This window comes from Bipolaris maydis, assembly GCF_028858645.1.
Source record: "Bipolaris maydis strain C4 unplaced genomic scaffold PSV08scaffold_3, whole genome shotgun sequence".
NCBI classification, from domain to species: Eukaryota; Fungi; Ascomycota; class Dothideomycetes; order Pleosporales; family Pleosporaceae; genus Bipolaris; species Bipolaris maydis.
Window position 1 is genome coordinate 86,640 of NW_027093859.1, and position 24,837 is coordinate 111,476.

At 51.4% G+C, this 24,837-nt stretch overlaps 9 protein-coding genes across 9 annotated transcripts; 6 read left to right on the forward strand and 3 right to left on the reverse strand.

The window, feature by feature from the left end:
• Nucleotides 1-118: 118 nt before the first annotated feature.
• On the forward strand, nt 119-1,761 carry PSV08DRAFT_196385 (heterokaryon incompatibility protein-domain-containing protein). Its single transcript, XM_066092003.1, has one exon. It carries the CDS (start codon nt 171-173, stop codon nt 1,743-1,745), a length of 1,575 nt encoding a protein of 524 aa, XP_065949506.1. The 5' UTR covers nt 119-170; the 3' UTR covers nt 1,746-1,761.
• Nucleotides 1,762-3,509: 1,748 nt separating this feature from the next.
• Nucleotides 3,510-5,557, forward strand: PSV08DRAFT_217119 (amidase signature domain-containing protein; the record flags this gene model as incomplete). The annotated part of the gene is made up of 3 exons (XM_014221117.1): nt 3,510-3,792; nt 3,819-4,163; nt 4,213-5,557. 3 exons carry the CDS (start codon nt 3,510-3,512, stop codon nt 5,472-5,474), a joined length of 1,890 nt encoding a protein of 629 aa, XP_014076592.1. The 3' UTR covers nt 5,475-5,557.
• A 404-nt stretch (nt 5,558-5,961) lies between these two features.
• PSV08DRAFT_359591 (uncharacterized protein) lies at nt 5,962-6,817 on the forward strand. Its single transcript, XM_014221118.2, has 2 exons — nt 5,962-6,155; nt 6,211-6,817. Exons 1-2 carry the CDS (start codon nt 6,029-6,031, stop codon nt 6,600-6,602), a joined length of 519 nt encoding a protein of 172 aa, XP_014076593.2. The 5' UTR covers nt 5,962-6,028; the 3' UTR covers nt 6,603-6,817.
• On the reverse strand, nt 6,773-9,061 carry PSV08DRAFT_217121 (heterokaryon incompatibility protein-domain-containing protein; the record flags this gene model as incomplete). The annotated part of the gene is made up of 1 exon (XM_014221119.1): nt 6,773-9,061. Exon 1 carries the CDS (start codon nt 8,930-8,932, stop codon nt 6,773-6,775), a length of 2,160 nt encoding a protein of 719 aa, XP_014076594.1. The 5' UTR covers nt 8,933-9,061.
• A 1,579-nt stretch (nt 9,062-10,640) lies between these two features.
• On the forward strand, nt 10,641-11,934 carry PSV08DRAFT_399447 (uncharacterized protein). The gene is made up of 3 exons (XM_014221120.1): nt 10,641-10,974; nt 11,028-11,223; nt 11,292-11,934. Exons 1-3 carry the CDS (start codon nt 10,692-10,694, stop codon nt 11,809-11,811), a joined length of 999 nt encoding a protein of 332 aa, XP_014076595.1. The 5' UTR covers nt 10,641-10,691; the 3' UTR covers nt 11,812-11,934.
• PSV08DRAFT_217125 (uncharacterized protein) lies at nt 11,888-14,018 on the reverse strand. Its single transcript, XM_014221121.2, has 2 exons — nt 13,757-14,018; nt 11,888-13,708 (listed from the first exon to the last, which is right to left on the reverse strand). Exons 1-2 carry the CDS (start codon nt 13,938-13,940, stop codon nt 11,976-11,978), a joined length of 1,917 nt encoding a protein of 638 aa, XP_014076596.1. The 5' UTR covers nt 13,941-14,018; the 3' UTR covers nt 11,888-11,975.
• Nucleotides 14,019-15,887: 1,869 nt separating this feature from the next.
• Nucleotides 15,888-19,549, forward strand: PSV08DRAFT_368704 (Alpha/Beta hydrolase protein; the record flags this gene model as incomplete). The annotated part of the gene is made up of 6 exons (XM_014221122.2): nt 15,888-16,064; nt 16,115-16,617; nt 16,680-17,092; nt 17,551-17,815; nt 17,888-17,922; nt 18,291-19,549. The coding sequence occupies 6 exons, from the start codon at nt 15,888-15,890 to the stop codon at nt 19,547-19,549; spliced, it is 2,652 nt and encodes an 883-aa protein (XP_014076597.1).
• A 291-nt stretch (nt 19,550-19,840) lies between these two features.
• Nucleotides 19,841-22,303, reverse strand: PSV08DRAFT_28260 (transcription factor PAP1-domain-containing protein). The gene is made up of 3 exons (XM_066092564.1): nt 21,668-22,303; nt 20,413-21,614; nt 19,841-20,361 (listed from the first exon to the last, which is right to left on the reverse strand). The coding sequence occupies exons 1-3, from the start codon at nt 22,163-22,165 to the stop codon at nt 20,190-20,192; spliced, it is 1,872 nt and encodes a 623-aa protein (XP_065949507.1). The 5' UTR covers nt 22,166-22,303; the 3' UTR covers nt 19,841-20,189.
• A 1,154-nt stretch (nt 22,304-23,457) lies between these two features.
• Nucleotides 23,458-24,638, forward strand: PSV08DRAFT_28271 (uncharacterized protein). Its single transcript, XM_014221124.2, has 3 exons — nt 23,458-24,315; nt 24,367-24,516; nt 24,591-24,638. Exons 1-2 carry the CDS (start codon nt 23,511-23,513, stop codon nt 24,465-24,467), a joined length of 906 nt encoding a protein of 301 aa, XP_014076599.1. The 5' UTR covers nt 23,458-23,510; the 3' UTR covers nt 24,468-24,516; nt 24,591-24,638.
• Nucleotides 24,639-24,837: the final 199 nt, after the last annotated feature.

The following is a 24,837-nucleotide window of genomic DNA, read 5'->3' on the forward strand; positions in this document are numbered from 1 at the left end:
TAGTATATCACAGAGAGCTTTATTGTTTTCTCTACATAATTACTAATCCCGGTGGGTAGGACTAGTATTCTGACCAAATGAGCGTGTCGCCCTGCTACCCTTGTTCGCTACTAGGCTGCCGCGTTTGAGCCCATCCTTAACCCTCGCACCCGTCCAGCGCATACGCAACCATGCGACTATTGCGACGCAGCGATACTGGCGATATCGTTCTTACTCAGTTTTCGGATAAGGACATCCCTCATTATGCGATACTTTCACATACGTGGGGACCAGATGCTGATGAGGTCACCTTTGGAGACCTGGTAAATGGCACTGGGAGGGATAAGCCTGGCTATAAGAAGATTCTTTTCTGTGGAGAACAAGCCGCACAGGATGGCCTGGAATACTTCTGGATAGACACCTGTTGTATCGACAAATCAAGCAGCGCAGAACTTACCGAGGCCATCAATTCCATGTTCAAATGGTATCGAGCATCTGATGTTTGCTACGCATTCCTCAGCGACTTGAACCCCATAAGAGAATCACTGCGGGATTGTAAATGGTTCCAACGTGGTTGGACGCTACAGGAACTGATTGCGCCATTCATCGTTCGATTCTACGACGAGGAGTGGAATTTTCGAGGCGATAAGATCAGCCTGCTTGGAGAACTGATCTCAATTACTCAGGTTGATGCAGAAGTTTTGGTCAATACCGTAGCTCTCGAAGAGGTGCCAGTAGCTGTGCGAATGTCATGGGCCGCTAAGAGGGAGACAAAGAGAGAAGAAGACCGTGCATACAGTTTGCTTGGGATACTTCAAATCAATATGCCTATGCTTTACGGTGAGGGAGAGAATGCTTTCATCCGACTGCAAAAGGAAATCATTAGGAACAGCCCTGATATGTCCGTTTTTGGGTGGACTCGAACCACCTCAATAGTCCATGTTGAACAACATAGTGGTTTGCTTGCTTCATCACCAGCCGACTTCGAACATGCTAGATCCTTGGTGGTTGCGCAGGATACTGTCTTCGATAACTGTGAATTCTCTATCACCAACAGAGGACTGAAATTCGAACTCCCACTAGCAACAGATCGGAACACGGGCTGCTACATTCTTCCCATCAATCACAGACACAGATACAACATTGAAGGTTATTGTCTTGGGGTGTTTCTACGACAAGTGGGACCTAACCTATATGTACGCGCATTTCCAAATCTCCTGGAGTCGATTCGGCGTCAGGAATCTATCCAATCTCTCCAAGTCGCTGCAACACTTTCAGCGGAGGAAGTCACTGCTATCCGTGAGCAAGTGCTTCACGTTACCAAGCCGTTATACATGGGACATCCGGACATCGGACTTTCCGAGATCGAGCCTATTGGTTGTTATGACCCGATTCGAAGAATGCTGTATGCAGGACACACAGGTGTGTTTCTAGGTTTTTTCCATTTTGTGCCTGAGTGGGCTGATATGTTTGATTCCTTTGTGCTTGTTTGCCGTTTGGATCGGACAAGATACCCCCCTTGGCATTTTGACTTAGTACGTGGCAATGACTGGCAAGACATTCGGCCGAGATATCGCAATATATATGGGTACAACTGTTCCGCATTCAAGCTGTTTCGACCGACCATATATTTGAATCTTCCGCATTTGCATGATGAATCAAGAAAAAAGCAAGTCGTGGCATTTGTGACCACAGGGGGGCTTTTCGCGGAGGGACACGCATATCTTAGCTTAGAAGTCAAGGATATAAAGGTTGGACCTGACTAATTCTATTGATTTTTAACCTCGACTGCCTTTGAATCATTTCGTATTCAAATTTGCGCTGAAACTCCTTCTCACTTTCATACAATGTATTCGATCTACATTTTATATTGGACCCGAGTCACTCCACAATTGCTGCATCAGTGCAAGATAAAAAGTTTTTTTTTTCAGAGTTTTTGAGCATAATAATGTTAACATGCTATAGCTCTTCATTTGCATATTTTTTTTAGGTGTGGCGCCTTTGCAAGCTTGTCTGGGCTGATTGGAACCACTTGAGTAGACACCGCATACATTCCTCCATTCCGTTCCTCAGTACAAAATTAATGTCTCACGAATGAGATCTTACCCACAAGTTTTGTCATAAAGGCTCATCCTAAGTTCACCTGTGGGTAATGCTACACGTTTTGGACGTTTATGCTAGGCGGTAGATGACCCGCGAGGGTCCTTGTGAAAGCAAGGCCTGACAGAAAATGCCGCTCAAGGCTACACTATTCGACCTTTTCCAAAGTACCATTTTTTTCTTTCCGTTTTTAAAGTTGGTTGCGGAGCTAATAGGTCCCGGATTGCATTCTGCCAATCATTGTAAGTCAAAGGTGGGGAGGACTGGCATCGAGAGGCTGTAGTGTAGGGTAGGCGTCCGGTACCTAGAGCAGGAGGCGCAGCCTGCTTGTGCAGCGACGTAGGAAGGCTGAATATGTAAGGCTGACAGTGCGCAGCTGTGGGATAGCGACTATACTGCGAATCTAAAAGCGGTCCTCACACCAGAAATCTAAATCTACAGACTGTTATTCACTACATGAGTCTATTACAATGTCTACAGAATGGTGTCAGTTCGCGCACAGATGTATACTACTACCGAGCAAAAGGACCACGCCGCTCATACATACTATTACTAAGTAGCAGTATGTACTAAGTATTGTATTGCGGGCCGAAACGCCAGGCAACAATGTGAGGACAGCCTTAATGCCAGCCTAACCCATCTCGAACGGCGCATCCGCTCGACGCATCGACAAACTCTTGTTGATGCGCAACTCACTATAAAACGGCTTCACACAACCCTTGCCTATCTAATCGCGATTACCGTATTGTTGAGTCTGCCGCCCATGGTCATCGATGCAAGCGCTACTAAGACCTGGAGTCGCACTTCGCTAGTAGGCGAAGCCTTGAAATTGATACTTCTAGACCCAACCCTCATTCTGTACTACAGCTACTCTTAGTATACGTAATAGCTTAGAAACAACTACAAGAAATCACACACTCGGGCCGACAAGAGTAGTATGTAGTAAGTGTAACCCCACATTAGTTTACGTACTAGCCACCAATTCTGACACGCCCTGATCCCGAAACCCAGCAACCGGGAAAACCGCCGACGGCCCAAACCTGCGTATCCATCGTTTATCGCCGCGCTCTCAATTCCGGACAACTATCTACAAAGGATTGCGTGCAACAGCGTAGTGAAATCCCGAAATTCTTCATTAATGCATGCTTCTCATTGGCTGTTCTGTCCTTATCTCTTGTCTGCCCCACCGTGCTCCACGTGCCGTATACGATAAGACGATGGGACGGGTGGGTTTGATAGGAAAGCGAAGCCGGACAGTTCCAAGCCTTGGTACAATGGGGGGCGCAGACAGTAAACTTGGAATGAAGAAGATTGGCGTTGGGCATGCTGCTGGTACGCACGAGTAAGTGTGGCTGTATATAATATGGGGATGCGATCTTAGGTACGAAGGTGTTTGTACTACAGTCCTTATTTTGTATACTGTTGCGACAATGGGTGTAATGAGAGCCCTAGCCGTAGCTTCCTTGGCTGTTGTGAATGTCAAGGCCGCTTTGTCTTCTACGGGCTTCACAGTCTCCTTGTCGGACATTGACTATTTTCTTCCTCCAAAGCCAGTGGCCAAAATATCCGGATGCGAGGGAATCCAGGAGCTTTTCGAAGCCGCACCGTTTGTGCCATTTACGGTGGTGAAGGGCAACGGTTTGGTAGCGGATATCGCATCGCTAACGGCTGGTTATGCCGACGACGATGTGTGGCAAGATGGCTTTATGCAAGGTACTTACTTCATAGAACATGTCCAGCTTTGCAATTGACAGATCGTTTAGCAATCTATGCGCAGGTTAGCACTGTGAGATTTACAAACTCATCTGTCCCTATTCTATCTGGCAACGCCTCTTCTCAACTGCCTGTCGGACCCTACTTCATCAATGCCGCTGGTCAAGTTTTTGAGGCGTGGAGACTATTTTCGGACGTGCAGGGTGCATTTACAGAGTCGGCAATTGGTAATGGCGATGGTTCATATTCGGTACTGCCTGCTGGCACAGTTGGCCAACGCCAAGCGATTGCTGTGCCTTCTCGTCTGTACTTTACCAAGACTGCTGAGAAGCCATTGGCGGGTGTGCGGGTCGGTATCAAAGACATTTACGGTACGTTGAGATGATCAAGTGGCTATCGCCTCTTACTGACGTGGCCCAGATATCAAAGGCCTTCGCACTTCAAACGGCAATCGAGCTTGGTATTGGTTGTATCCCCCAGCCAAGACCACTGCACCACCTGTGCAGAACTTGATTGATTCAGGAGCCATTATTGTCGGCAAGATGATCACCTCTCAATTTGCCAACGGAGAGACTGCGACTGCTGATTGGGTAGACTACCATGCGTCGTTCAATCCTCGTGGAGATGGCTATCAAGACACATCTTCCAGCTCCACTGGCGGCGGTGCGGGTACCGCATCGTACTCATGGCTAGATGTCAGTCTGGGCTCTGACACTGGTGGAAGTGTGCGCGGCCCAGCCCAAGTTCAAGGGTTGTATGGCAACCGGCCGTCACACGGCCTGGTCTCTTTGGATCATACAATGCCACTCAGCCCGGTACTTGACACGCCCGGTTTACTCGCCCGCAACCCCCATATCTGGATGGAAGCCGCCAAAGTCATGTATGGTCCCAACATCACCATGACTAGTAGCTACCCCAGGAGTATCCAGACGATTGGCTGGCCTACGGAGGTAGAAGACGAGGCTGACAAGCTGCTTGTTGAATTCTTGAGCAAGGTAACCGGTTTTTTGAGTGCGAATGCAACGGCATACAACCTAACGGCAGAATTTGATGCTGCCAACCCCGACGTTGCACCGTTGAGGACGTTCATGAACCTCACGTACGCAATTCTCATCACCAAGCAACAAATTGAGCTAGTCCGCGAACCATTCTATGCCGACTACGCGGCCAAACATGATGGACGTCTTCCTTTTGTCAACCCTACACCGCTCGCTCGCTGGGGGTGGGGTGAGGAGCAGAACATGACCGTGGCGGAGGCCATCGCCGACAAGACGTTGTTCCAGAATTGGGCCAACGAGACTGTGCTTGCTCCCTCGGCAGAGACATGCTCCAAGTCGCTCGTCATGTACGTTGGCTCGACTGGCGGCAGGACGTATCGTAACGCGTATCGGGGCGAGCCTCGCGTCCCGCTGGGTTTCAGCAACGGCCGGATTTCAGTCATGTCGGAAGTGCCCGACTATGTTGTGCCGCTGGGCGAGACGCCGTACGATTCATTGATTACTGGCCATATAGAGTACCTGCCTGTCACGGCCAATCTGCTGGCAGCAAAGGGGTGCGATGGTATGCTGTTTTCACTCATATCGGAGCTTTATGATGCGGGAATACTGAAGGAGAGCAAGGTCGGACAGAGCGGAGTGACTGGCGGGGAGACGCTGTACCGGAGAGGGATGCCAGTATATTGATAGTTGTGCTCTAATACACGATAGTCAGTTTCCGTGAATACCTTTGAGAGGATTGATGTCGTGGTTGGCCAATGGGAGGGCTCGGATGCGGGGTGGAAGAAGAATAGAGCTGCTCAACGGAGTTCCGTGCAGGTACCCCAGCCATTGGCCAATCACAGCGCAGAAAATGGGCTCCTTCAATCCGGATGGCGCCCACTGGCCAATGCGAGTACACGCGCTGTTCCGCACCTCTTCTTCGTGTGACGTCCGGACTTGATGATGCTGACGACACGGCAAAATCACGAGTGAATTGGGATAGCATTGCTGTTGCAATGGGGGGAACACTACGCCTTCCATTCGGCTCTCCGCTGTGCTTTGCGGAAACAGACCGCCTGTTTGCAGCTTTGGAACTTCATGCCCACGGTCCGAGTAAGCATATTGCTTTCTGCACCTCTCGCTTATCGATTGTCCCGTATAAGTAAAGACGCGCACCCTCACATCACCTCTCACTGGAAAGCACCTGCATCGACATCTCTCCTACACGACACTCGGCTTGCTTGTTAGAATCCCTCAACATGTCTCTCCCAGCCCACCCAGCATTCGTCCACTTCCCCATTACCACGACCCTCTTGACGGGTGGTCTGGATGCGTTTTACTTCTTCTACAAGTATCCAGCCACGTCTTCTGCTGTGGCTTCCATTTGCAAGTAGCTTCAATCCCAGCCAGAGAACACCGTGTACTGACAATTGCTCCTCAGACAAGACTCTTGACATCAAGCTCGCGCCCCAGCTGTTTCCCTTCTTCAGCTACTACCTCACTATCCTCACAATTGCCTTCTCCGTCCCCGCTGTCATGACCGGCGCCTCTCAATTGATGCCGCTGATCAAGCGCGACGGCCTCAACTCGCGCAAGGCCAAGATGGCTATAGCCCATGCTGCGATCAACGACGTTACCGTTGTCACTGCGGCTCTCAACTGGTGGACGCGCCGAAGCCGCCCCATGTTCGAACCCACCAGCACAAACATCCTAGCCAGCTGTGTATTGGCGCTTCCGGCCACCCTGTTTGCCGCTCATCTGGGCGGAAAGTTGGTCTACAACTACGGCATGGGCTTTACCGGTGCTCAGGCTAAGGCGAAGAAGTCACAATAGATATCAAAACATACTGCCAGGAAGTGACAGTGGACGTTGGAAACAGTTAAAGGGATGAGGCACGGCTTGCTAGATTGCCGGACACGCCCAACATGAAAAGCTGCTTTGACAAAGAAATGAACATAGGACTAGCAGTCGAGTATACACCGAAAATTACATCATCTGAGCGACTACAGCTCAAATTCCAACACATCATACTCCCCACTTCCTTGTGCACAACAATGCGTCTTCCCCCTTTGAAGGGTCTGTTCCAACAGGCGATTCATCTGTACCTGACTCAAAATCTGACACCGCTGCAATTCAAGCAAGTCGCTCAAATGGCAGTGGAAGCACAGCGTTGTCTCGCTTAAGAACGACTGTTTCCGTATAGCATCGCTGCTACTGCGCTCCACTGCCGGCGTCCGCAGCTCAGGTAAAAGGATAATCGCAAACCCCGAAATCAGCCACTTACCGCTGGCACCCAGACGCAGGATAAACGCATTGTTCGCATCGGTCACACCCGAAAAAGTGCAAATGCGATCTCCAGGCCGCACCTCATATGATCCAGGACCACCACCACATGCAAGCCCAATGATGCCATTCGTACCCACAAACGACGTGTACCGCTCGTGCCGCTGATCCGTATCCCGCCGGCTCAGCCTGTGACTTCTGGCTTCCAAGTACAGACCTGAGGCATCATTTGTCATGCTCCGCTTGATAATGTCGCGCATAACTATACTCCCATCACCAGTCTCCGCCTCCCCCCACGGCTGCGCATCCCGCTCCACAGTCGCGCGTATAAGCCCCGTGATAATCAGATCCGTCGACTCTTCGATAATGGACTGGCGCACCTTTTGTGACGGCCCGGGATTTCCGTGCGGCACGTAGGGATCCGCAAAGCTGAGTTGGATATCAGTCTCGTTTTTGGTCACGAGACCCCCGAGATCGAGGATGTCTTGGCTGGAGAGCGATTTTGGGTGCATGCTTGAGCGCGTCCAGCCTGGGCTCCAGGTTTTTGGGAGAAAGGCTTCGTCGTGGTCGACGAAATCGCCGACTTCGGTTATGGTGCTCATGAAGGATATCGAGGCTGTCATGCAGGGGGTAGCTGTTAAGACGTAGACGTGGGGTTGGACTTGGGGGCAGAGTTGCAGTACGTGTTGGGCGAGTTTTTCGGGGGAAACGTTGAGGGCTTGGGTGAGAAAGGCGAGGAATTTGTAGTCGTCTTTGTCGCCGCCTCGGTGGTCGCTGTTGCATTGGTTGCGGAGGACGTCGACGAGGAGCTCCACCGCTGATTTGCTGTAGTCGGGTTGAATCTTTTCCCCACGTCCCTTTGATGCTACGCCCAGGAACCCGTAGACACGGTCATGTTCGACTGTGCTCTGGGATGAAGCAAAAGCTTGTAAAAGGTCGCGCAGCCGGAAAGTAGCCTTCAATGTCCTGCTGTTTCGACGCCCCATGACTTCCCTCCTATACTGCTTCGAATGCTTGAAATCTCGCCGGTACTTAAACAACAAGTACCCGCGACTCGCATAGATTTGCCTTGCAGCAGATACAATCGGCATGGATGTCAATCCGTCTTTCCAGATATTTTCTACCACTGAGGCATCGACACTGTAGTCGCCACACCATATGTCGACGCGTTGCGCAAGCACAAACTCCTGGACCACCCATACACGTCCCCAGTACGGTTTGTCGAGTACGGTTGCCAGGGCGTGATGAAATTCCTCGACCCGCAGCAGATATGGATGCCGCGCGAGCATAAAGGCTAGCTCTTCCGTTCCCGTGGCAAGGCCAAGCCATACAATGACGGATTCGGCGCCAGTGTATACATCGCGCATAAGAGAAACTTGGTGGTTGCGTTCTGCCATGTTGCTCTGGTCAATGACAATGGCGTCAATCCACAGTGGCATGGGCTTGCTTGGATCCTTTTCCGAGCTTTGTCGCAGGAACTCCTTTTTGCGGTACTGTCTGAGAAAATTCCACAAGCCCTCTCCGACTGTGAATTTGGAGCCTTGGATGTCAATATTCTTTCTTTGACCGCCCTTATCCCACGTGTATGACAGTGCAATAAACGCGGGCTTGTCGTCCAGGTCGCATGTTGAAAGTTTGGCTTGGATTGGCTCATACTCTGGTGCAAGTATTATTTCCAGAAGTCTGATAGTTTTCTTGTTTGGGTCGAGGGGGGCATATTGCAATGCGGGTAGCGCGTCTAGAGGGTTTTCGAAATTGGGTAAGGAAGTTACTGTGGGTATGACGGTTACACTGGATTTGCGTTTCGAGATGGACGTCCGAAACGGATCCACAAATTTTTTTCTGAGCAAACTTGGCTTCGGCCCCTCGGTTGTATCCATTGTCGTATTTGTTTTCAGGAGCAAGGACGGGAGGTGCGATGGCCTGAAGATTTCTTGGCGGTACGGCCGAGGCAAAAGATATCGGGTGGCAACTCCTATCAGATCATTGTTGTACCTTGCTTTGAGGTTGGTGATGTCTTCGCCTGGCCTCAACTACGGGAATATCCCGATGGCGACAGGTATTCTGCGACAGGGCTAATGGGGAATCCTAGTCCGTGCAGTTGGCATGACGATATTGTTGGGTTCGGTTACAGCGCTAGTAGTAAGCAGTTGTGGGCCGAAGCCGCCATGCGCTTGGTGAGTATGTGCATCTGCTACTATCAGCAGAGCGCTACCGTTCTTTTCATGGCTTCTGGTGCGAAGCTTTGTATCTCAAGTGGATACGCAAGGAGTTTACTGCTTTGAAAAATCATAGATGCCATGCTGACATGAGGTCACTGAAGAATCTTTTGGCCCCCACGACCAGTCACGTGACCGTATCCAGATCCTTTGAAAAGGCAGCGATCACGGTACGAGCTCCAGGCCTGAGGTGTAGTGTAGCGAAAAGAAATTGCCCGTACTCTGAACTCACTATTTTACCTGTATGCTGCTTTCCCAAAGCAATGTAGTGGGCTTGCAGATCACTTTCTGTAAATGCAGCTGCCTTTTCAGACATTAGCCCATTTCATGGCAAAGTATTTATAGCTTTCTGGCCTTTTACCTTCAACAGTAGTATTCTTACTCGATCAAGTGCAAGATGGTTGCTGAAAACCAAACGTCATTGCCCATCTTGAGTGAGCAGGCAGTTCTTGGACTACGCGCATGCTGTGTGTCCGTGGAAAAGATTTGCTTGTGTCGACTCGTAGTCTCTCATACTCTAAATGCATCTGGATTGGTGGCGTTATCATATCTAATAAACCTGTACTGAGTATTGGCTGCCTGATGTATAGAAAACCAATGATTGAGAGGGTGCATCGAAAACTTAATTGATCGTATCATTCGAAATACAGCCAGCCTTTACGTAACCTGAACAATACGAAAATGCGATAATCCCAGAAATTCAATACATTCTATGCAGAAGATCCGTTTTTCTTGGGCCTTGTTTTGATTCGCAAAAGCTAACCCAGGATCCATAAATGCTATTTTAGTGCAGTCACTAGAGCAATGGCTGCCCATAGATCGCTCTTTGACTACACCTACCCTCATGTAATTGTGTCAAAATTTGCCTATCATCTTCAACTATCCCATCAGTACCTTCTACATGAGCTCTAGGTCTCAACACCGAATATGCCCGCGTTTAGCCTAATTTGAAGGGGCGCCTTACCCGTGTACCGCGCTGATCCTGCATGTCAGCCTCATAACCCCTCTTCTACACAGTCAATAATTCAACATCATACCATCAATATCCGTCTGAATTTATCTCGTGAAAAGCATGCTTGGAAACCAGTTATCTCTTCTATGATTGATTTCTGAAGTCAATAGAATCTACATTTTGGAAAATGCCTGATCACCTTTTTTTTTACAATTGTAGATTGGTGTTACACCTCCCTGTTACACCATGGTCCATGATTACATACAGATACGAGTTCATATATTTTCGCATCCTAAACGAGTAGTCTGAAATCCTTCTCTACACAGCCCTAGCTGAAATGTCAGCTGTCAGATGTGGGTTAATTCAAACCCCAATATTTATATCGCTCCTGCTGCTGATTATTTCTAATGTTTCTTCATCCTTTCACATCGGCAAGCATTCCTTCTGTTATAGCAGCTCGTAAACCAAATGCGGGGTTTCGTTCCTTCGTTTCTCGCAACTGTACTAGTTGCGGCTGCGACAGTCCATGCTCAAGTCAAGTCTTATATTCCGACTGAAGCAGAGTACCGTACAGAATGCAAAACCTGCCCGCGCTCGCTTTGTCCTAATAAGCTTTACTATGAATACGAAGAGAGTCTCAACGTAACATGCTGGACACAAGGAACAAAGATCATGGGAGACAACCTATGGCTCAAGACTGAAGCTGGCTGCTACATAACCCAGTACGATGTGTTAGAGTATGCTGGAGACTGTAAGTATAATTGAGGTTAGACTTGAGGAAAGCAACTAATAGTCTCTGATTAGACACGACTGATCTCAAATACTGCGGTCCCGCTTCTGAGGTTCAGAAACTAACCCTTCAAGATGCAAAATTGAAATACAAGACTGAGTGCAGAATCTGCCCTGAGCTAAGTTGCGACGTTGTATCATATCTGAACGAAAACACCGAGCTGGACTTGACTTGCTGGTATCCAGACGGACAACTCATCATTGATGATCCGTGAGTGATTCTTCTTTGGCCAGCACATGCACGGCATGAAAGCCCAGCTAACATGAATGCACGCACAGGTACTGGCACAAAACAACAAACAATTGCTATGTCGCAAGGAAAAACTTGTACTCGAAACCCGATTTGGCCAAGCTAGACAATTGCGGACCCGTCCCGTTCCTCGAGATTTTGCACCACAACAACGAAAACGGAACAAGCGACGTGAACAAGCGCGAGCCGACCTCGGAGCCCGAGCCCGCACCTGTGTCTGTGCCTATTCCCGAGCGTGCAGCAGACGTGAACGTCATGTACCTCATCAACGTCACCGTGGGCGAAGAATACGCCTACTGCCGCTCCTGCCCCAAGGAGTCCTGCAAAATAGAGAAAACATTTGAGTTCAACAACGAGGTCTGGCTGCAATGTCTCAAGATCGTGAACAACCTGCCTAGTGAGGGACCCGTCGATTACTGGAGCTTGACGACCGATTTTTGCTATATTAACAACAAGGATTTTTGGGAAGATCCGGCGGGAGACTTCTACCGTTTCCCTTCTTGTGACCGGTTCGAGCAAGGCGGTGGTTCGGGGGGTGACGAGGATTGAGACTTGGGATGTGCATAGTAACATGTTAGTACATGATGAATGGACGACATGAACAGGCTGGCTCTTGTCGCCTGGGTCCTTGAATCGATAATTACATTACCGCAAAAATAAAACCTATTTACAAAAAAGAGAGCTGTTTTTTTTTTCGTGAGCAAAACGCAAGACTAGAATATCTTGACTCTTTTCACCTTGAAGATAGAGAAGGGGTCCAGAATATTGAAAGAATATCTGTCCTTGATAAGATCGGCTGCCTTTTCTGCAACAGCATACATTGTGGATTGCAAGTGTGTTGCGGGGATCAGCGGGATGATACTTGCATCTACGATGCTGAGGCTCTTGATACCATACACGGTGAGATCGCTGCCTACACAGCCGCCATACGCCTCTGGCATCATCGAGCAGCTACCAGACATGTGCGCAAAGGATGCCTGAAGCCCTTGTTGGCTTATTAGATCGTTGATGATCTCGTCGTCTGTCTGCGCTTGTGCGCCGGGTGAGAGCTCGACGGGGGAGAATTTGGCAAGATCGGGGCTTGTCCAGTGATTGCGCGTCCATCGAATCATTGCTAGGATGATCTGGCGGTCGACGGGGTTTTGCAGAGAATTGAACTGGACAACGGGGTTTGCGTACTTGTTCCTTGGGTCAAGCGTGATTGTGCCGCGAGAAAGCGGACGCTGCAGGACGTTGATGGCCAGACCAAAAGGAACCATGGGGAACTCGGCGACAGCAGCGTCGGGACTGGCGTGGAGGTTGGCAATGATGTCGCGTTGCTTTTGGAATCCGCGCAAGAGGTAAGAGTCCCGATAGACAGAAGGGAGGTAGCTGCGCACATCTTGCGACTTTACCGTCTGTACAATGTCGCTCCATTTGTCTGTGATGGTCTGCAGACTTAGAAAGGCCAAGCTGCTACCGTGGGCCTGAGTGAGAGGTCCACTGGCGGTACTGTCATATTCCGACCACACCGTAGCGTTGTAGGCCGGGTCGGCACCACTGAAGGGGTTCGGGAAGGCGAGGTTCTGCAAATCGAACATCATGTTGGCGTTGGGGTGGTCCTGCATGTTGGCACCGACAGCTGGCATATGCTTCTTCACCGGTACACCAGCAGCAGTAAGCACGTCCCGGGGACCGATGCCACTGAGTTGAAGCAGTTGAGGCGTAAAAACTGCGCCAGCCGCCATGATCACCTCCTTCCTAGCGTACACCCTTTTAATAGAGCCATCCTTGCGCGACCTGTATTGGACACCGCTGGCTGTGAGTCCGGTCAAGAGACCGCTGTTGAAGAGAATCTCGTTTACAGTATTTCCGGTGATGACGACGAGGTTCTTGCGGTTCTTGATAGGGTCGTAGTATTCATTTCTTGCGTGAGACCGTGTTTGTGTCTTGGGTCGCAGAGATGTGGGTGTCCAGAACGCGCCTACAGCTTTGCCTGAACCTTGTTCCTTGGGCAAGGGCACGCCCGCGCTCTTGTAGGATGCCCAAATTGTCTTGGTGTCTTGATACTCGAAGTTGGGGAAGGAAGCCTGAATGGGGCCGTTGGTGCCGTAGTACGATGCGTCATATGTGGTGCCAAACTCCTGGACATTGGACTCGGTGGGCGGTGTAAAAGTTGTTGATTTTTTGAAGTAGTACAGGAGGTTGTTGAAGTTCCATCCATTATTGCCTAGTTGTTCCCAAGCATCGTAGTCGGCAGCAGATGCGCGGTCAAAAGCCATGCCATTGACGACTGACCCTCCGCCCAGAACATTCCCTACCCAGACGGGGTGTGAACAACCAGTATTTGCGTCATATGCTGAGGTAATATCGTACATGAGCGGCGTGTTGATGCTGTTTGCGAAGCTGGGTACTCGCGTCGAGACATCGTCGACCGCATACCCATTTTCTATTACGAGCACAGTGCCTTGAAGAGGGTCAAATTGGAACTTTCAAGTCCAAGGAAAACACTCACGGCCCGAGTCTTCACTAAGCCGGTTGGCAACAGTGAGTCCAGTTAGTCCACCGCCAACAATGATGAAGTCAAAGGATTGCCCGCTAACATCGGGCTCTCCGTTGCTGTTACCACTATTCAGCGGATTTGTTATACGCGGTACGAAAGAGGAAAGAAACAAAAGACCAGATAAAATTAAAGACATGATAACGAGCGTAAGCAAGCTGAAGGAATGTGTAGGCAACCAGTGAGAGGTGCAAAATGAGAAATCAACGATTGCTCTAGCTCCTTAAAGCGAGACAAATGGAAGGTTTATAGATGAACTTAGGCGCTACTGGCCAGAATCAATAATTGCTAGTACGTAGCTTGCGGGTAGACGTCTCCTGAGGCAGCATAGTTACCCGAAACTTTGTACAACCAGCAGGTGGTCTGCTACAAGCGAGGTACGGCGAGTATGGCGAAATCATCGCCTGATTTTCTCAACGCTCAGGAAAGCGAAAATTGTCAATAGGTCAACACGCTCACAGCGCGATGCTGAGTCTAGACCAGCGTAGCGTGGGCATAGCAGGTAGATATACTGGCAGGTCTTCCAAATAGCACGTTTGCAAATGAGTGGACCACATAATGGCATGTTTTCATGGTCTAGATCAATGTAGAGAACCAAAGATCACGACGATGGACTCGAAGGAGAATCTGGCGCAGCTGGATAGCTATTGTAGGCAAGAACTTTGTGCATTATCGTCTGACAAGCGCCACGCGACAAAGAAGCGCGTAGCGTTCGTGAAGGCCTGGACCCGTGACCCTCTTTTACGTCGATGCCGAAAAAAAGGTGGGGGAAATGGCGTAGCTGTTCATGTAGGGACAGGGGGTTGAAACTTTGGGTCAGTCCTGCAGGAGCCGTGGCCTGGAAGCGAGCGATAATAGACACGGCATATTAACTCTTGGCGAGAACGCCGCTTTGCTCATCATCGGTCTGCTCCTGACTAGTCTTAATCCCGATGCCTAGAGTATCGACATTTGGCTAAGCCAGACGCTATCCATCGTCTGGATCGCCTGTGGCGTCTGGCATTGCCTACTTGGGCATCCGATGGCTGTCGCTGCCAAGCCGTATTGCCTGCACAGCGACCGGCAACTGCCTAGCGTCATCTCAAACTTTGCAACAATTACAGCTCTCCATCCAACAAAGTCTTTCGCAGCCCCGCTGCAGATCAAACGTCCGACGTTCAAACAGGCGGGATCTTGAAACGGTTAACCTAGGGCGCCTGAGGGTTTCGCTACGTCCGTACGACAATCATTAGCACAACTGGCTGACAACCTCGGCCTAGCGAGCGGCTTCAGGTATGTTGTGTCAAGAGGCGCGAGCGACACTTGTGTACTTGCACCGTTCCTAGTCTAGCTCAGGACTCGTAATCAAATGTAGGTGATTTCGGCGGCAGCCACATGCCATAGCACGGCCATGCCGAACCTGAAAACTGTTGGCCTAAACGCCATCCCAAGCTAACCTTGCTTCTACGACACGAGCCTTAGCTGGCCAGTCAAAGACGCAACCGCTGACTATGCCGAAAACATCCCACCTGATCAGTGGGCAAAAGTGTTCGACAAATTCTCTAACGGCCAGGACTATTGAACTTACCTCGAGGCGTCCAGCCCTGGGTCGACATTTCCAAACTCTCTGCCACTCTGAAGTGGAAAGAGTAGCGACGTGTCTCTGGACAAAACGTAACGATTAACAAGCAGCCATGGTTTGACAAATGCCTTTTCCACATACGCTAAAAACCGAGTTTCCTGATATTAAAAGATGAAGAGATATCTGGAGTGGGGGAAACTCGGGCGAGATCACCCCTTGACTCACCAAGTACGGATTAAGCGTTGACTCGCGCGACTACCACCAAACCATATGCAGGTACTCGGACCGCTGTAGGATTTTGTAGCCGCATGTTTCAAATGGGCAGGTTTTGACGGGCAGGCTGCATCCACCCGTGGCATTAATGGGCGAATATTATAACGGTTCGTACACCCACGTGGCACACGGTACAACTACTGCACAACATTGGTCTTGGTAAGGGCCCTAGTATACCAAGACAATACACATCGGTCCGCTTTCCCAGGCCTTTTCTTTCTTTTCCCAGTCTCGAGTTCTTTCCATATCGCCATGGCTGTGCCTACGACACCAGAAGGGCTTCCTCTGGACGACCGCTCAAATGCTCTCAAGATACCACTTATTGTATTGATTATATTCAGCTCCATTTTCGTTGCGATTCGACTGGGTATCAATTGGAGGAACAGGAACTTTTTCCTTCTTACAGATCATTTGCTATGGACTGGACATGTCGGTGTAGCCATTGGACTGTTGCATGTTTTGTGCTAACACGGTCAAAGGTAATAGCTATAGCAGGCGGTGCATGCTGCTACACAACGGCTGTATACGGTGCCGGCAAGCACGTTTGGGACCCATTCATGACACCACACCGCCTGGAAAAACAACTCTACTATGTCTGGCTGAGCCAGATACTCAATCTCTACGGAATGGCGCTGGTCAAGCTCAGTGTCTGCGCCTACATTTTCATGCTTGACTTTTCCAAGACATTCCGCATCATGATTTGGACCTCGATTGTTGTGCATGTGGGGGTCAACTTTGTGTTCCCCACGGTGGTTTTATTCGGTGAATGCACACCCTACTCCAAGCATTGGGATGTGACAGGAACCAAGCCTGGTTCATGTTGGGGATCAGAGCCCAGGGTTATCTCTGGGTACTCTGGAGCAGCAGTCAACATTGCGACTGATCTGCTCTACACAATGGCACCTTTGGTGTACATTTCACGGATTCAACTTTCGAAGCGCACAATCTGGGGTGTCCGCGCAGTCTTTCTCTGTGGTCTCGTGTAAGTTTTATAGGTCCCAACACACTGGACTTTCCCTGTGCATTCCGCTAACAAACACTCAGAACAACAACAATCTCCGCACTGAAACTGTACGAAATGAAGGCGCTGGCCGACACCAAAGACCCAAGCTTCGAATCTGTCAATCTGAGCATCTTCGCCTCCGCCGAAGTTTTCGTCGGCGCATTCACTGCCTCATTACCCCCACTGCGGAAAACATTTGAAACCTTCTTGCGCGAGATTCTCCCCACCAACCTCACCGGATCCTCAGGCAAAGGCTCAAAAGTATCTCGTCAAAGCTACGTGCTCGACAATATCGAGGCGCGGTCAACTGCCAAGTCCTGGCCCGGCAAGCAGGAAACAGACGGCGATAGCGAGTTGGGTATACTACCCAACGAAGAGATCCCACGACCAACAAACAACTCCGACCAAGCAATTACAAAAACCACACATGTCACCGTGACAGAAGACGACCGCAGTGCGATTTCACGGCGTCAAGACCAATGGGCTTGAATGATGTCTTTTTCCTTTGTTCTTTGATTTTTTTTCCCTTCTTTCTCCAATGTACCTACTATATATCACTTCAACGAAACAAATGATATCCACGATTTTGCAAAAAAAAAAAAAAAAAAAAAAAAAAAAAAACACACACACACACACACACACACACACACACACACACACACACACACACACACTATACACATCCCTCCCCCTTTCAAGGTTTCGCGCGACCCTGGCGTAAGCACATGGAACTGTTGCAGATCACCCGCCCTCCGCCTCTGCATAACCGAGGTCTCCCCTAATGCCATACACATGCACCTCTCACTTGTCTCCTACAACATCTCTATATCTTTTTTTAACACATACAACCCGCGAGACAAATGCCATCTAAACCCTACACCCTCAACCTCTCCTTCCGCGGCCACGCCCAAGGCCTCACCCACCACGACCCTTCCACAGGCCACCCGCAATGCCACTATTTCGGTGGCATCCCCTATGCACTCCCCGCGCGCCGCTTTCAGCGCCCACAACCACTGCCGCCGTGCTATCGCTACGGGACTGAGGCTAACCCGGGCGTGTTTGACGCGGCCTGCGGCTTGTGTCCGCAGCCGCCGGTTGTGCCGGGGAAAGAGGCCCAAGGCGAGGACGAGAATTGTTTGCAGTGTAATGTTTGGGTTCCGGCTGGCGAGGTGCCGGCGCGAGGTGAGTTTTGTGAGAGATTGGGACAGGGACGGAGGCATGCGGGAAGGTGTGTCAGCTAACTAACGAGTGTGTACGCAGGGTGGCCGGTTTTATTCTGGATTCGTATGTGAAAAATTTCCCAGTTCTTTTTACTATTTCCCAATTTCCTTGTTTCCTTATTTTTCATTTTTCGACTTTTGTATTTCCATTTTTTTTTTCAACGCAAAGTATATCGGATTGGGGATGGAGGGGGGGGGGCGTGATTGCGCCACTCTTCTACTACTATCCAAGATCCCAGTCCCGCGGGTCCATCTTTCCCGCTCCATGGCACAAATCCCGATTAATTGGGAAACATGGGGAAAAAAAAAGGACCAAAAAAACGGGTAACAAAGCCTGTGCGACGCTTTTTCTTTTGTTTTAGTTTCATACTTGAAAGAAGAAGAAAAAGCACGTGGCAAACTGACTCGAACATTTCCATTGATGAACTTTAGACGGTGGCTTCCTCCAATGGGGCACGCCCAACGGCCTCAATCTCCGGTCTCTCCTCTCCGACTCGCCCACACGGTGCATCGTCGTAGCCCCCGCGTACCGCCTCAACGTATTCGGGTTCCTGGGTTCACGTCAGCTCGACGATGGGTGCGGCACCGAGTACGACGCTAACGTAGGGTTTTGGGATCAGCGGCTAGCGCTGCAGTGGACGCACGAGAATATCGCGTATTTTGGGGGTGACGCGGCGAATATCACGCTTGGGGGTTATTCGGCAGGCTCGCATTCAGTGTTTCATCAGCTCTCGTATGATTTGGGGTTGCCCGAGAGCAAAGCGGTGGTAAAGAGGGCGATGATGCTGTCAAATGGGCCGGGGATGCAACCGAAGAGTTTGGACGAGGCGCAAGATCAGTTTGAAGAGTTGGTGCAGGTTTTGGGGATTGATCCTGGGCTGGAGCCTGCGGAGAAGCTGGGGAAACTAAGGGCGGTGCCGGCTAGTGAGATTGTCGAGGCGAGTGGGAAGATGAAGTTGCATCAGTTTCGCGCGGTGACGGATGGAGTGTTTGTTCGCCATGGTTTATTGGAAGAACTGTCCAATGGTGTCTACGCGGAACGCATGAAACGGCGCAATATTCACCTCATTATTGGCGAATGCAAAGACGAACACTTCATGTACGGCACCTGGCGGCCACCTCAGCCAGGCCATACGCACATGCTGCACCGCCTCGAAGCTGATTATCCTCGGGAAGCTTGTAAAGTGCTCATGGCACATTACTTTCCCGACGGTAAGCTCTCGTCGCGTTTCAAGAGCTGGCAGGAGGCGTTTGGGCATATCTATGCTGATGCCCAGATTCATGCGCTGGGACGGGGAATGGTGAATGCACTGGTGCAACATGGTGCTGGTAGTCTAATCCATAGATATCGCATCGAGTGGCGTGCGCGGTGTGTGGATAGAGAGATTCCCAGCCATTTTGGCGTCACGCATGGGTCTGACATGGCCATTTGGTTCTGGGGCAATGGCAGCCACTTGACTGATGAGGAAAAACAGATTGCAGCACAGACATTTCATCACCCGCTGAGTAAGTTTTTGAAGGGAGAGGACATGGAGTGGGGGACGGAACGTGCGATGCAATTGCGGACGTTGAAGAGCGATGGTCGGGTTGTAATTGAAGAAGACACGAGGATGGAGGAAGGCCTCAGGCTGTGGGATGCACTGAAGAAAGCTGGTGCGACGGGGCAGCCAAAGGAATCGGCAAGGCTTTGATGATGTAGAGTCCATGAATATGTGACGGAATAGACTGATGTGTTTACAATCGAGTACCGTCAATGTGAGATATGACACGATTGTTTTTTTTAAATTACATCCTTCTTACCTCCTCTTTGTTATTATCCAAGACAGATAGACGTGATTCCAATTACGATGTGACGAGTGTTACTTTCGATATTATCGTCTGATAGCCAAGCACGCCAAAAAGCTTAAGCACAACCTTATTCATCAATTTATCAAGTTCGAGAATGAAGGACAGATCAAAAACACATATTGTATTTTAAGAAGTATGCATCACATCATTTCATCATATACGCCAGCCTTCTGCCATCAAACAGAAAAAGGAGCTCGGACATTACAATGAAACTCTCATACCAAGATCAAAATCACAAAGACATGATACAGCATGGTGCCATGCAAACCATGTTGCGAGTATAGAAGAACTAGAGAGCGAGTGGAAATGTGGCAAAGTTTGCATCGCAACCCAATAAGAAAAAAAAAGACCCAAAATATTGAGAAGAAAAGAATTGTGAGCTGGGAGTTTTTTCAAAACTCGCAGACAGGTATCAACCATCAGTGCGCCATTAAACAGTCCGACCCAATGCACAGATTTTTTTTTCCAGTCAGATGAGAACAATTATCCAAGAGTCTTGTTCTCTTTGGGTAGTCGCTTCAAGGCTTCTTCGACATCCTTGTGGTCGACTACGACGCCACTCTCAGAACAACGGGCCTTGGCGCGGAGCTCGCTGCATAGACTATCAATGTCAATGGTGCCGTCCTTGAAATCTGGGCGACTTGAGAGCTTGTCCCTACATGGTGTTAGTGAATCAATTGTTTCAATAATTGCAAATTCCACTAACCAAATCTTGTGGCAGTTGAGAAGCGAGTTGACGTCCTCGCCTGGAACGACCTCGTCATCACCGTCTTGGCCGTCTTGTGCACGCTCAATCTCCTCGAGTGGATTTGGCTTCTGCACAGCTGGTGTGTCGCCAAAGTGGAAGGGGCTAGCATAGCCGGTATTGAGGAATGCGTCGTTGAAGAAGCCACCGGTGAAGTCGCCGTCGCCAACAATGGCGTTTTGGGTATCGCGGTACTCGCCAAAGAGAGTAGGGTCGAATTGTCCGCCGTTTTGGTTCGCGAGATAGTCGATGCCGCTGACGGCAGGAGTCGGGGATTTGGCGGATAAGACTGCGGGAGAAGGTTTGGCGTCAGATTGAGACATGGCACGAGGCATGGGGTTGCGAGGATTTCCACAGGCCATGTTGAGTTTTTCGCAGAAGAGCACCTCACCTTCGGAGTTTCCATGGCACACATAGCCGTCTGTGATTGTGTCTGCCTGCTGGTTGGGCGAAGCATGACTTGGTTCTGGGGATGTGCCACAGGACGAGTTTTGGTTGGTGGGCGATGTGGAAGAATTCGAAGGCGAGTCCGAGTGATTGGATGAACCACTGTTGAATTGGAAGATACGCGATTGCGATCCCGTAGAGCTTGTCGTGTTGCTGCGAGAGGCTCCAGCGTTTGGTGTGCTATTGTTGTTGTTGTTGTTGTTATTGAAGCCAAAGAAACCGTTCAAGCTTCCAGAGCGCTGAGTCTTTGCCCCTGCGCTCATTGGGGCGGGAGAGTCGGTGGTGGAACCGTTGGCGTTGCTGTTGGGGCTGAGGTCTCGTCCGGTACTGTTGTGTCGTCCCGATACGCTCGAAGACACGGAAGCGTTCTTGTTCTTGGTCAGTGAGCTGTTGTCGAGGAGCTGAGCGCCTGGAAGCCCGCCGAAACGTGGGAAATCAAATGAAAAGTTATTGACACTGGTGTTGAGCATGGAGCTGAAGCCTCCAGCGAGGGGTGGGGTGCGGCTGAGGCCGCTGCTGTTCATTGACAGGCGTTTCCGATACTCGCGAAGTTCCATCTGCAGCCTTTGTACCTGCGCGCGCAATAAGCCGTTCTCGTGGTTTGTAGCATCAGAGGCCTTTTCGAGCTCCTGGACCTTGGTCTCGAGATCCTTGAGGTGCTTTTCCTTGCGCTCTCGGAAAGCCCGCTGAGCAGCGCGGTTCTGGGCCTTGCGCTTCTGTTGCTAGAGTCAGTGCTTGATCAAGTAGTCATCCCCCGTTAGCGACCTACAGTTGTAGGCTCAGAAGTCAGCGGCTTGCGACCTGGCTTCTTAGCTTGCTTGTCCTCGCCTTCTCTGCGCTTGCCGCCTCCCTCGTCGTCTTCGGCTTCTTCGTCACCAGGACTCTTGCGTTTCTCGCTCGAGTCGGCGGGCGTGTCGCCAGGAAGGGCACCAATCATGTCGCCGTCGGCATTTTCAAAGTCGAAGCCGTTGTCGCCATCGAGGTAGTCGATGAAGGGGCTTTCTTCGATGCCGACGTTGCTGAAGCCAGTGCCGGCTGTGGATTGCTGAGGCGAGGTGAAGTAGGCGGGGTCGAGGGCATCGACGGGATACTGGAACTGGGCGTCGTCGATGGATTGCTTGCTGTGGTGGCCGTTGTGGAGGCCTGTGGAGAAGAGGTCGTTGGGGTTCTGGTTATTGGAAGCGAGAGCAGCGAGGAGCAAGTCTTGCTGCGTGGCGTCTAGGTAGAAGGGCGCACCATTCTGAAAGTCGTTGCCTGTGCCGGCCATTGCGAAAGCTGGGGTGAATGTGGAAAGACGGGTGGGCAGCTGCGGAGACTCGGCGGGGTCGATGGGAGTGAGTGCCAGACTACGAGCGACTATTGTCGCCACCTGAAGCGACACGGCGCGGCGTCACGGGACGGGGAGCAGGTAGGATGCAAATGCAAGTGAGTGAGGGATAAGAATGACGCAAAAGGTGTGGGTGGAACAGAGCAGTGAGCAGGGTGGGTAAAAGCGGGTAGATTGCCGGTAAACGGCCGCTGAGCAGGTGCCAAAGCGCCGATATCAGGGCGTCCCGTGCGGAGGGCGGACGAATATTGGCGAGGAGAGGGAGAGGGAGAGGGAGAGGGAGAGGGGGAGGGAGGGCAGGCAGTGGGTGGAAGCAAGGTGGCCAGAGGCAGACAGGATGATGAGGAGGGCTAGAGTCGGGGCGCCGTGGGATGAGACGACACCCTTGGCCTGGCTGATGGAAGCACTTGGACTTGGTGCGACTTTTTTCCGAGCCAGGCGGGCGGCGGTTGTGATGCGGCGGCGGCGGCGGCGGCGGTGGAGAAGCAGCAAAGCACGTGGGGGGAGAGGAAGAGGAACGAGGGGAAGGGGAAAGTGGAATGAATGAATGCAGTCGGAGAGTCGGAGAGTCGGGGACGGGCAAAGGGCGCAGTGAATGCATTCGTCAGTCCGTCACTGAGTGTGAGGCGCGTGGCTGATTGCTAAGCATGCGGCGTGGTGGGGGTGCAGCAGGTGCGGATGCACACCGAAGGCCCTCGAACACCACCAACACGACGCGCCGGCAGCAGCACCGCCGCCTGTGTCGTCTACTACTGCGTAAGTATGTATGTACAGAGTACTGCCGTCTGCAATCGCACCACGCCCTGCACTCTATCTAGTAGTACACGATACAGTACTTGCACTGCCTGGGCGCCCGAAAGCATGGCTCTCGTTTCAGCCATGTCCTCTGCACGAGACCCCGGCGCTCGCTGTCCTTGGCTGCTGCCGTCGCCGTCGCGTGTCGGAAAGGCATCCTGGCGAGCTCTGCCATGCAGCCAGCAGCCAACCACCAGCAGCCGACGGCTGACTGACATGCGTCGTGCCGTCGACGTAGCTCGTGTCCTGTATGTCGTGCAGCGTGTGTCGAGTGATGGCGGGTGGAGAGCGGCGGTAGGGCTGAGGGCGAGAGCTGGGGAACAATCAAGGGTTCACAGACGGTGGGGCGCTGCCAAGACCCGTGCCTGCCTCCAGCCGCCATGCTGCCACAACGCGACTTGCTCACCCGCCACGCCCACACCGTCAACACCCCGACCCCCGCCTTGCCCACCCAGACCCCCCATCCTTCCATCCCGCCCCGACCCCCAAAATGGCCGACCAGCTCAAGCACACCAAGAATGCCATCAACGCGAAGAAGCAGGAGATTGCCCAGGAAGAGGCCCAGCGCGCAGAATGGGCCGAGCAGCTGGCCCAGATGGACGCCCTGCTCAAGGACACTGGCGACAACGAGGAAATGAAATCCATGCGCAGTGAGATGGTCCAAACCATTGCCGCCCACGACGCCAAACTCGACCGCCTCCGCCCAGAGCTGGCCGCCCTCGAGGCTCAATTGCCCCAGGCCCCGGCTGCTGCCGAGCCTGCAGGCCCCAAGTTCGATCCCGAGAAGCATCCCGTTCTGCGCAAGGCCATGGAGAAGCACGAGCCCGAAAAGACGGTCGCCTTCAGCATCGGAGACATCTGCGAGGCCCAGTGGACGGACAGGTCCTGGTACAAGGCAAAGATCCAGAGTATCCTGGGTTCCGTCTCGGCACCAAAGTACCTCGTCCGCTTCATCGAGTACGACGACACCATGACTGTCGACCGCACCGCCGTCCGCCCTCTTCCAACCAAGCGCAAGCGGGAACCCGAGACAGCCTCCACCCCGACTCCTTCGGCCCCCGTCACCTCTTCGCACGTCATCTCTGGTCCTGCCACGACGAATCCCAATGCCGTGGCCGCCAAGCCTACCGGAGCCAACGAAGACATGGCCAACAAGAAGCCCAGCCGAGTCCCTACAAAGGGAACCCTGAAGAAACGGGCATCGGCTTGGGCCGACTTCCAGAACAAAGTCTCCAAGAAGGGTGTCGCCAAAAAGGAGTCCATGTTCCGTACCAGCACCGAGGCTGGCAGCAGAGGCATGTATCCCTTTACTCCCCCACACCTCACTCTTTGCTAACAATCAGTAGTCGGCTTCACAGGCTCTGGCAAGGGCATGACCGAGACCCACAAGCGTCAGCGTTACGACCACAAAGCCGATGCCGACAACGACGACGACTACCCTGCTTAAAGCAGGCGCTCTCGAGAAAGCTACCCATCAGCTGGCTGGATTCTCTGCGGTATGTAATAGTACATTCCAACGCCTATCAAATGTCTGAATCCCTGGCTTACAATGCCCTTTGGCCGACACCAGACCTAGACGCGTCGGGCAGGAAATAGCAAAACGCACTTCGTCGAGCCGCCATGCTCTTCAGCCTTGCTCAAGAAGGATCCTTGCTGACTTGATGCAGCCCTTTTATCCTATATGATGGTCACCCCCCCACGAGTCCTCGCTTGCATCAACACGGCGTTCCCGGCATCTGCATATTTCTGGTATGATTCTTGGGCAAATACATCTCACCTGTCGGGCCATGTCACTAAGCACGATCCGCTCGATAGGC